Source organism: Tripterygium wilfordii, chromosome 2 (genome assembly GCF_013401445.1).
Source record: "Tripterygium wilfordii isolate XIE 37 chromosome 2, ASM1340144v1, whole genome shotgun sequence".
NCBI lineage: Eukaryota > Viridiplantae > Streptophyta > Magnoliopsida > Celastrales > Celastraceae > Tripterygium > Tripterygium wilfordii.
In genome coordinates, this window is record NC_052233.1 from 11389838 (window position 1) to 11401754 (window position 11917).

Below are 11917 nucleotides of genomic sequence, written 5' to 3' on the forward strand. Positions count from 1 at the left end.
AACAGCATCATTAGCAACAACAAATTAACAAATTAATCTTTTCCAGCAAGCTCTCGAGCTTATATAATTCGGGTGAGTCTCCTAATTTAATTGCTTGTTTATCAATATTCTTTCTAGTTTGATTTGTTCTTGTTTCAGCCACATAATGAGCACCGCAATCATGAGTGAAGACGAGAAGAGAAGGGTAGGGGAGAGGAAGGAAAAGAAGAAGAATATTATTGAGGTACAACTGAAAGCACTAGATGACATCGTTTCCGTGAATTCACTCTTCACCATCGCCATATTCGTGGGATTTTCTCTGGCATCTCCAAACCAACAAAGCCTCTAAGGTCGCGAGGAGTGTGATGCCGATACCGGGACGGCGCAAAGGCTGGTCCTCTACGTGGTGGTCTCATTCGCATTCTTCCTCCTATCGAGTCTCGCCGCCAAGACCTGCAAAGTCGTCCTCAACACACGAAAGCTGTTGAATAGCGATTTCCGGCTTTTCCCTCACAACCGGGACATATTGTTGTCGGTGTCAGCAACCGCGTCGTTTGCTGCCGTTGCTCTGCTGACACTGTGGATGGTTAACGTTGTGCAGATAAAGATTGGGAAGCTGTCTTGTGGGAGCACTTACGCTATCCACTCTGTGGTCCATTTGTGTGCGATTGTGGTTGTTGCTTTGGTCATCTACGGGAGTCACATGATGTTTGCTGTATGGTATTGTCTCCACGAAGAGAAAATGAATTCGGTTTGTTTCAACTAAATGAAAAGTTGAAAGACATGCAGGCATTGATAGGTGAATTAGATGGGGTACTGAACAAACGGCCGGAAGAGCAAAAGAAGAAGAACCAACAGGAAGAGCCAAAGAAGAAGGACCCAGATGCAGATGTTGATAATCCCATAGTTTGAACCAATTTCGACTGAATAAATAAATAAATAAATGTCTTGTATTAGGGTGTGTTTCTACTTTCTACTTTCTACTTCAGACTTTGTACGCCTAACTAGCTTCTTTCTTTTCAGTAATGTGACGGATCACAACAATAGTTGGTATTCCAATTATCTCTACTATTATAGAACTCAAGTAAAATTATTATGAAACTAACTTATTGAGGGTTTTCTTAGCACTATATCTGATTGTATAGACAATCATTAATCATGTTGGCAAATTACTACAAACTAGACAAAAGAAAACTTTTTTTCTGAGGTCATCGATCTATTTATACATGCACAAATCAAAATTAAAAACACAGGTATCAGAGGGTAAAGAAACTAAGGTAACAAAAAATGTTACCACAAACAATTTTGAAAGGCTACCCACAAGAATTGGTTGTCCACATCCTAGAAGGATCAATTGAGGAAACTTTAACATTTGCTTCTCTAAGACTGAGATATATGTAACAGTACAAGTAATTTGATTAATTAAAATATTTTGTTAATTCGTGATTTTTAAACCAAGTGAGTGATTACCTGAATGATAGGCATAGCTTATGACCAAGTAAACTATATTTTACTAAAAAAAAACTTCAGCAATTGTCGTGGTGTCAGTATGATATTGGTCATTGACCACACAATACAGTAAATCCCGCGTGAAGCACGGGGTAACCACCTAGTTTAATTAATCATGGAGCTTAAGCTTATTACTGCCTATAAATAACACTACAAAATTGCATCAATCCCAAGTGAAGTCGCTAACTAAAACAACATGCATCATTAGCAACAAATTAAGAATTAATTAATCTTCTCTAGCGCGCGCTCTCTCGCTTGAGCTCATATATACGATTGTATCGCAATCTTTCAAGTTTGATTTGTTGTTTTTGTTTCAGAGACATATATAATGAGCACGGACATTGAAGAGGGTGAAAAATCCATGAGCGAGGAAGAGAAGAGAAAGGAAGAGGAGATGAAGGAAAAGGAGAAGGAGATGAAGGAAAAGGAGAGAAATGTGATCGAGGTACAACTCAACGCGCTAGATGACATCGTTCACGTGAATTCACTCTTCACCATCGCCATATTCGTGGGGTTATCGATGGCATCCACACACGAATTACACAGCCTCGAAGGTCGCGAGGAGTGTGATGCCGATCCCTCCACGGCACTAAGGCTGGTCCTCTTCGAGGTGGTCTCATTCGCATTCTTCCTCCTATCAAGTCTCGCCGCCAAGACTTGCAAGGTCGTCCTCAACACACGGCTGCTCTTAAATAGTGACTTCCGGCTCTTCCCGCACAACCGTGACATATTGTTGTCGGTGTCGGGAATCGCGTCCTTTTCTGGAGTTGTTCTTCTGACACTGTCGATGGTTAACGTTGTGCAGATAAAGCTTGGGAAGCTGTCTTGTGGGAGCACTTACGCTATCCACTCTGTGGCCTTTTTGTGTGCGATTATGGCTTTCGCTTTGATCATCTACGGGACTCACATGATGTACGCTGTATGGTATTGTCTCAGAAAAGAGAAATTGTATTTGGATTTGCTTAAAACCAATTAGAGCTTTTATAAAAATGAATTCAAGCTTGATGGAAAACCATAATACTGGAGCCCAATCCCCCGGCTCGATTAAGCAAGAAATCGAACAAACAAAGGTTGCTTAAATTAGATAGGCAATGGAATTCAGGACCCAACAGATGGCAAAGAAGACATATCCAAAGACCAGAGAATTAGTAAAGAACATTGGTTAACCTGAGGAAACAAAAACTGCAAAACAGCAAATGTTATTGCATCAAAAATGTTAGGGATCCCAGTAAATGAGATCTCAGTAATCAATCTTAGCCATTCATTGGTTGGTGTAAGTGTAAGGGTCTACAAAACCTGATGCACATCAATCAAGGGACATAATTAATTACTGGGATCTCTATCACTTCTGTTATTGCATGGGATTAAGCACCCGCACGTATAACGACAATGCCACTTGAAGACTCCTGAAAACTCTGGTCAGCCAATGAACAAATGTAACAACCAATAAGTGTCCCTGTCAAATGTATCACATTGCTTGGATAAGCCAAGCATGTGGGTTTATAAAACCCAAGTCCCTACTAATCAAGAGGCCTTTTCTTGTGCTCAAGAATCATTGAGTGAGAAGGCCCAAGAAAAATAAAGCTATGCGGATCAGATATATCTACGAGAACTGAATAATCTAAAATGGATAATCAGGGCCGATCCATAGAATAAAGCAACCAAAGCAAGGACTATGGGCACCAGACCGGCCCAGGGCACCAAATTTTTTTTTTATCTTTTTATTATTATTATTCTACCCATTAACCCAACCCAAAATCTACAATACACTATAAGTCTTATAAAAAAAAATACCCTAACTTCCCTTCTCCTTCTCCTCTTCCTCATTGGAGATCACAAGTATTGTGTCCTCATACTACAGTACAAGAAAACTAAATAATAAGAACATATGAAACTAAACAAGAACACAATAAAAACTAGAGAGAATGTCTCCAACTGTCCTTTTTCTCTGCCGAATGTCTCTCTTATGTAGTAGCCAAAAGTTTCTTGAAAACCCTACTTCTAATTGAATTACTAAATGCCAGCGGGCCCACATGGTTTCCTTCAAGAGTAATGCTACAATCTACATCCACCCAAAATAAGACCTCTTTTTTACCCTCAAATCTATGTGACATGTAAAATAACTATTGATTATAAACACGTATATATGATTCACTTAATATTCAACACTCCGCATCAATTGGGGGTTAAATGTGAATCACATTTTAGATATCAATAATTATTCTTTCCTTCAATTGGATTGAAACATCTCTTGCTTTTGCCTCGTAGGAATCCTATTTTTCTCCTCCTTTATTGGTCCGCCGGGTCCCTCAACTCTTCACTTTTAGAATCAATCAACTGGAACACTCAAGTTAAATTCCTTATTTTTGCAATAACCGGCCCCAATTGTGAACTTCTTTCAATGTGTCTCGGGCGAGCGAATGTGATCCTTGTGTCCAAAGGCAGCTCCCTTCATCAATTTTTTTGTCAATAATCCTGGAAATCAATAATTAAGAATAATTTGTGTCGGATTCATGCAAAAACACATTAACATTTCCACTATTCGTGGAGCTTGGGTTACTTCCTATAACTATGACTAGAGTCGCATCACAAGTGAAGAAGATTAACTAAAACACCATCGATCATTCACAAGAATTGATTAATCTTCTCTCTTGATCGATCGAGCTTATTTAATTTGGGTGAGTCCTCTTACTTAATGATCAATAGGTCTTGTTCACGAATTTAAATCTTTCTAATTTGATATTTGTTTTCGTTTCAGCTGACATAATGAACCCGAGCACCGAAATTAATATTGAAGAGGGGCACAAGATTCCTGAAAAAAATCATGAGCGAAGAAGCGGATAAGAGAAATGAAGAGGAGAAGAAGAAAAAGGAAGATGAGGAGATGGCGGAAAAGGCGAAAAATATAATCGAGGTACAACTGAAAGCACTAAATGACATCGTTGCGGTGAATTGACTCTTCACCATCGCCATATTCGTGGGGTTATCCCTGGCATCTCCAAACCAACACAGCCTGGAAGGTCGCGCTGAGTGTGATGCCGATCCCGGCACGGCACAAATGCTCGTCCTCTTCGAGGTGGTCTCATTCGCATTATTCCTCCTATCAAGTCTCGCCGCCACTACTTGCAAAGTCGTCCTGAACACAAGAAAGCATATAGATAAACAATTCCAGCTTTTCAAGTACAACCGGGCCACCTTGTTGTATGTGTCGGCAATATCGTCGTTTGCAGCCGTTGTTCTTCTGACACTTTCGATGGTTAACGTTGTGGAGATCAAGATTGGGAAGCTGTCTTGTGGGAGCAATTACGCTATCTACTCTGTGGCCTTTTTGTGTGTGATTGTGCTTGTTGCTTTGCTTATCTACGGGTCACACATGGTATTTGCTGTAAGCCATTCTTTCGATAAAGAGAGAGAGCTGAGAGAGGGGAAGTTGAATGAGTATCTTCATAAATTAAATGATGCGTTCAAGAAAATGCAGAAAATGGTCGATGAATTTTATAGGAAGAACATAAAGGAAGAGCCAAAGAAGAAGAGCCAACAGGAAGAGCCAAAGAGGACGACTCAAGTTTGAACTAATTTTGATCGACTGAATAAATAAATGTATTGTACTAGAGTGTACTACTTTCGACTTCAGACCATGTACACCAACGAGTTGGTGGCTTTGTTGACAATCGGTTGAATTTGACATATGTGTGTCAAATATTCGATTATAATAATAATTTATTATGCTGTGATTACAGACATGGACATTACTTTATTCAGAATATTTAAAGAATTTAAAGAATTTTTTATTTAAAGAATAAATAAATAATTAAATTCTTAACTAATAATTTTATACTTAAATTCTTAGCTAATCAGTAAGTTACCGGAAAAACAATCTCATATATATCCAACAACATGGATTCTATACACCCTACCTTGAATCTCAAATCCCAAAACCATAAAATCTCAAATCCACTCCTCAAGATCACAAATTCAGTTCCTTTTGTTTCGTCTCTTATTATTTCTTAAGAAGTCTTAAACAGTTTCAAACAGAAGCAGATCTAGAGTTGTCTCTTATTATTTTTTGGAATATGCACAGATATGGAGTTGTTATGGCCTGGAATGTTTTCGAGTTCTACATGGCTTTGAGGGGCTTGGGCTCGATGGGCGACGTTCGTGAATTGGGATAGCTTGTCACAGGCATCTCTGAAATCAGAGATGTCGCATTGCATGTACTTTATTGGGTGGTCGGAGTTCCACGGGGATGACGTACTACAACAAAAAAAAACTAAATAATAAGAATTCATAAAACTACAGAGAATGTGACTCTCCAACTATCGTTACTCCGCATCAATTTGGGGAATAAATGCGAATCACATTTTGGATATAAAAGCATTATTCTTTACTTCAAATGGATTAAAACATCTCCTGTTTTCGCGTTGTAGGAATCCTATTTTCTTCTCCTTTTATTGGTCCCCTGGATCCCACAACTCTTCACTTTTAGAATAATTATTAAGCTTCACACGTGAGCTAGGCTCTTTACTTCCTCTTCCAAGAATGACTTCTCTCTCCTTTATTTCAACACGTGGGCTCCAGCGTCCTGAAGTGTCACATTTTAACAGGAACAGTGGAACACTCAAGTTAAATATCTTATTTGGCAATTGCCAAATAAAGAGGTAAAGTGGAATCCTTTCATCACTTTTTGTCAATATGCCTGGAAATTCAAGAATTAAGAATGGTTGTGTAGTATTCATGCAGAAGGAGACAAAAACAAAAAACCCAAGTGTAAAGTGATGCATAAAATATGTAAAATGTAGGCACATTTTGATAAGAAAGTCCAAATGATGGATGTACGTAGTTAATTAACCACCATTAATCAATTAATCGTGGAGCTCAATTAGCTCACTGCCTATAAATATATCTACGTACAAGTGCAATCATTCGCAAGAATTGATTAATCTTCTCTCTCGATCGAGCTTATTTAAATTGGGTGAGTCCTTTCCCTTAGTTAATCAATAGTGCATGCGTTCTTCATTCATGAATTTGATTGCATATCAATCTTTCTAGTTTGATTTGTTTTTGTTGCAGCTATAGAATGAGCACCGACGAGAAGAGGAAGAGAAACACATTTATCGACGTACAAATTAAAGCACTAGATGACATCGTTGCCGTGAATTCACTCTTCACGATCGCCGTATTCGTGGGGTTATCACTGGCATCTTCAAACGAACACAACCTGGGAGGTCGGAAGGAGTGTGATGCCAATCCCGGGACGGAACAAAGGCTTGTCCTCTACGAGGTGGTCTCATTCGCATTCTTCCTCCTATCAAGTCTCGCCGCCACGACTTGCAAAGTCGTCCTCAACACAAGAAACCTATTAGATAGCGAATTCGGGCTTTTCAAGCACAACCGGGACATATTGGTGTCGGTGGCAGGGATCGCGTCGTTTGTTGGAATTGTTCTTCTGACGCTTTCGATGGTTAACGTCGTGGAGATCAAGATTGGGAAGCTGTCTTGTGGGAACGTTTATGCTATCCAATCTGTGGTATATTTGTGTACGATTGTGCTTGTTGCTTTGCTCATCTACGGCGCACACATGATTGCTGCTCTATGGTATTGTCTCACCTTGGAGAAATGGTATTTGCTGGCTTCTGATCAATAAACTTAGTGATGAGTTGAAGAGCCAAAGAAGCCGGACGCATGCAGATCATGTTGATGCATGAATAAATAAATAAAATGTCTTGTATTAGAGACTGTGTGTAAGTGTGTTTCTACTTTCTACTTCAGGCCATATTTTACTCATGTGTCGTGTAAAATAGTAATAATAATAATAAGGCTGAACCATATTTCATGTTATTAAAGTTGTATTGTTTTCTCGTTTATGTACTTTATTTATGTTTAAAATGTCTCGTTCATGTCCTCATTGTTTCAAAAACAAACTTGGTTCTGTCCCGATAGATAGTGTCGATCGGTACATATTTTCCTTTTGTTGCATATAACCTCAACTCAAGTCGAATCTGTAAATCACTTTCCCCAAACAATCAATTATATTATCCGTTTTAGGATTCCGATTCGTGTATACATTGGATTATCTTTACGGGTTTGTTCCTCCCAAGCCCAACAAGTGGGCTAAACTCAACTCACTAAACTTGGAAAACGATCTAGTTGGTGTTTATAGAAGTGGGTATTCTTCGAGTATTGCACTGTTGACGATTTGCTGACATGGCATAGTTAAATTGTCAAAGTGGGGTCATGACTTATTTTGGCTATTACAATTTCACACAAGGTTAATATGAAGAACCCTTTTCTATGGGCACCACTTTACCGTGCCATTTTGGATATCAAAATGATTGGGATTAGACATGCGGACCATATCTTTGATGTGAGTATAGTTGAGATTTTCAAAAGTCCCAAAACATATTGCCTCGTTTGAGACATCTTTGACATACAAGAGAAGGGAAAACAAACAAAACCCGACAATGGGAAATACAGTTTACACCATTCATACTGTTTGTGAGATCATTAAACTGATTAGATACTTGGTTGGATCAATGACCAGCAAGGAAATTATAAAATACCACATCACGAGCATAATTAGATATATGCCAGGAAAAAAAAAACCATAAGATATGAAATGCTTCACGATTGAAAACCATCAAAGTTCAAGTGTGAGTAGTAATCATACAAAGATAATCCTCTGACGCAGAACAATCGATAAGACGCAAATTTTCCGAACATCCAAACCAATTAACCAACAACATAAGAAAACCTCACCAAAGGGAAAAGAGGAACATCAACCCAAGTACTCTCCCAGAAAGCAAGATATTTAGAAAGAATAGTTATGATAGGAAGCTTAATTAAAGCCTAACAATTATTTGGATAGAATAATTATCATGAAAGGCTTAATTAAGCACGTGATAGGTTGACAAACAGATTCCAAGATATTTCCGCTATGATGTGTGGGCTTTTTTGAACGCCCATTTATAGTAAAAGGACTTTTTGGAACACATTGTAAAAGTACGAGGTTTTATTTGTAAACTATTGTCGACTAAAAAATTTTTTAAAAAAATGACCTTGTCCTTGTTAATAATTCTCAATCTTTTTTACTGGCCTTTTTGGCATGCACGTGCATGGCAACCACGAGTGAAAAAAAATAAATCCTACAAACAATCACATGACAACTTAACGGGAGAAAAGCTAGAATTCACATTTGAAAAGGTTAACAGCTCGGATTTCTTAGAAAAATAAATAAATTCAAGAGCTAACTTTTAGAAATGATGGCGCATTCAGTTTTGGCTCAATTTACACTTTATTAGGTGAAAAATGTATGTACGTACCTGGCTCGTGTTTATGCTTATATTTTATATGCTCAAAATATAAATTTGTATATTATTGTTCATGGTTATCAAAAAAAATATATTAAGTTTTCTGAACAATCATGTAGCAACCATATGGATCATGCCCTTATATTCATATGGTTCATACAACTTATGATATCTATTATCTGAAGCATAAATCCAAACACCTCCTTTCGATCTCATTTTAAAACATCAAATCATTCAAATATTGATAAGATATTTGAAAACATTAAACATACAAATTAATAGTAACATGGAATAATATTTCTGAATTAGCATAACCAAATTCACAGTCACAGAGTATTCATAACTAGGCTACATTAGAGACCTAACAAATGGATTAGTTTCTCATATTACAGTACAAGAAAGCTAAATAATAAGAATTCATAAAACTAAACAAGAACACAATAAAAACTAGAGAGAATGTGGCTCTCCACCCAAAATAAAACCTACTTTTTATCCTCAAATTTATGTGACGTGTGAAATAGTCATTGATTATAAACACACATATAAGACTCACTTAACATTGAAAAATGATAATCATACCTAAATTATTTGTATATAAGTGTACATAATCTATGTGGCATTCCATCTCAGCATGTCACATAGATTTATTTTACTGAGAAGTCCTCTAATTTTTTTAATTAAATTTTTTAATCTCAAACTAAGAAAAGAAAAAGATAAAGAAAAAGAGAATACGTGAGAGAAAAGTAGAAACTCACTTTTTTTCATTTTTAATTCAATTTGAAATTTTCCTGTCAATATGCATATGTGGCGTGCCACATGTATTATATATGCTTGTGTACATTTTTTTTTTTTTTAATGTTTAGCCAGCATCGTCGTTTAACATGGGGGTTAAACGTGAATCACATTTTGAATATCAAGCATTCTTCTTTTACTTCAATTGGATTAAAACATCTCTTGCATGTTTTTATTGGTCCACCGGGTCCCACAATTCCTTGACTTTTAGAATATTATTAAGCTTCCCATGTGAGCTAAGCTCTTTACTTCCCCTTTCATTGTTTCTTCCAAGCATGACTTCTCTCTCCTTTGGGCCCCAAAGTCTTCAAGTCTCACACTTTAACTGGAACACTCAAGTTAAAATTCCTTATTTTAACAATAGCCGGCCCCCATTGTGAACTTCTTTCATGTGTTGGCGTGAGCGAATGGTGATCCTTCTGTCCAAAACAAGCTCCTTTCATCAGTTTTTGCCAATATGGCTGGAAATCAAGAATTAAGAATAGTGGTGCAGTATTCATGCAAAAGGAGACCAAAAAGTGGAGCTTAATTAACAACCATTAATCAATTAATCGTGGAGCTTAGTTACCTCACTGCCTATAAATATAGCTACGTACAAGTGCAATCATTCTCAAGAATTGATTAATCTTCTCTCTCGATCGATCGAGCTTATTTAATTTGGGTGAGTACTCCTTCCCCTTAGTAACTAGTTAATCAATAGTGCATGTGCGTTCTGTTCTTCATTCATGAATTTGATTGCATATCAATCTTTCTAGTTTGATTTGTTTTTGTTTCAGCGATATAATGAGCACCGACGAGGAGAGGAAGAGAAAGACATTTATCGATGTACAAATTAAAGCACTAGATGACATCGTTGCCATGAATTCACTCTTCACGATCGCCGTATTCGTGGGGTTATCACTGGCATCTTCAAACGAGCACAACCTGGGAGGTCGGAAGGAGTGTGATGCCGATCCCGGGACGGCACAAAGGCTCATCCTCTACGAGGTGGTCTCATTCGCATTCTTCCTCCTATCAAGTCTCGCCGCCACGACTTGCAAAGTCGTCCTCAACACAAGAAACCTATTAGATAGCGAATTCGGGCTTTTCAAGCACAACCGGGACATATTGGTGTCGGTGGCAGGGATCGCGTCGTTTGTTGGAGTTGTTCTTCTGACGCTTTCGATGGTTAACGTCGTGGAGATCAAGATTGGGAAGCTGTCTTGTGGGAACGTTTATGCTATCCAATCTGTGGTCTATTTGTGTACGATTGTGCTTGTTGCTTTGCTCATCTACGGCTCACACATGATTGCTGCTCTATGGTATTGTCTCACCTTGGAGAGATGGTATTTGCGGGCTTCTGATCAATAAACTTAGTGCTGAGTTGAAGAGCCAAAGAAGTCGGACGCATGCAGATCATGTTGGTGCATGAATAAATAAATAAAATGTCTTGACTCTTGTATTAGACTGTGTGTGCAAGTGTGTTTCTACTTTCTACTTCAGGCCATATTTTACTCATTCTGTCGTGTAAAATAGTAATAAGAATAATAAGGCTGAATCATATTTCATGTTCTTAAAGTTGTATCGTTTTCTCGTTTATGTACTTTATTTACGTTTAAAATGTCTCGTTCATGTCCTCAATGTTTCAAAAAACAAAATTGGTTCTGTCCCGATAGATAGTGTTGATCGGTACGTATTTTCCTTTTGTTGCATGTAACCTCAACTCAAGTTGAATCTATAAATCACTTTCCCCAAACAATCAATTTTATTGTCTGTTTTGGGATTTCGATTTTTGTGTATATATTAGATTATTTTCAAGGGTTTATTCCTCCCAAATCCAACAATAAATGGGCTAAACTCAAGTCACTAAACTTGGGAAACGATCTAGTTGGTGTTTATAGAAGTGAGTTTTGTCCATGTATACCCCATCGGTAAAGTCTAATCGATGTGATGTGGTATTTTTTTTTGTTCTTAATACAAAGAAAAACAACAATCACTCAATCCCAAGCTGCAGTTAGTTTCTGGGCAAAGTTAGAGTTGTTCATATGGCTTATTTTAAGTGGGAAAGTCAATACTAGAGTTAAGCTATTTGGGCTAGGCATTATTGATGATAACCCCTGTGCCTTTTGTCAGCTGTCAGCTGAAACCATTGATGACCTCTGGAGAAAACTTAGAGTGTAAAGGGGTTATAGTACAATCTGGTACTATATATAACAATGATATTTTGTCTGTAATTTGAAGAATCTGTTAAAATAAACTGATAAAGTGCCCTTTTCTTGTAGAATTTTGTACATTGCTGTGTTGTGTTTGCAGAAATAGAGGGATAAGAAAACGTAGAAGAGCTTAGAAAG

At 37.6% G+C, this 11917-nt stretch overlaps 2 protein-coding genes across 2 annotated transcripts; both read left to right on the forward strand.

Moving 5' to 3' along the window:
• Positions 1–5688: 5688 nt before the first annotated feature.
• LOC120011305 lies at positions 5689–7284 on the forward strand. Its single transcript, XM_038862396.1, has 4 exons — positions 5689–5739; positions 6067–6146; positions 6559–7015; positions 7258–7284. The coding sequence occupies exons 1-4, from the start codon at positions 5689–5691 to the stop codon at positions 7282–7284; spliced, it is 615 nt and encodes a 204-aa protein (XP_038718324.1).
• Positions 7285–10111: 2827 nt separating this feature from the next.
• Positions 10112–11103, forward strand: LOC120004763. Its single transcript, XM_038854055.1, has 2 exons — positions 10112–10248; positions 10364–11103. The coding sequence occupies exon 2, from the start codon at positions 10371–10373 to the stop codon at positions 10935–10937; it is 567 nt and encodes a 188-aa protein (XP_038709983.1). The 5' UTR covers positions 10112–10248; positions 10364–10370; the 3' UTR covers positions 10938–11103.
• The last annotated feature ends 814 nt before the right edge of the window (positions 11104–11917 follow it).

Coding starts and splice junctions, on each gene's coding strand:
- LOC120011305 (XM_038862396.1), top strand. CDS start 5,689: ATGTCGCATTGCATGTACTTTATTGGGTGGTCGGAGTTCCACGGGGAT. Junction 6,147..6,558: donor GGCAATTGCCAAATAAAGAG/GTAAAGTGGAAT, acceptor TTTTTGTTGCAG/CTATAGAATGAGCACCGACG. Junction 7,016..7,257: donor TTTATGCTATCCAATCTGTG/GTATATTTGTGT, acceptor TTTCTACTTCAG/GCCATATTTTACTCATGTGT.
- LOC120004763 (XM_038854055.1), top strand. CDS start 10,371: ATGAGCACCGACGAGGAGAGGAAGAGAAAGACATTTATCGATGTACAA.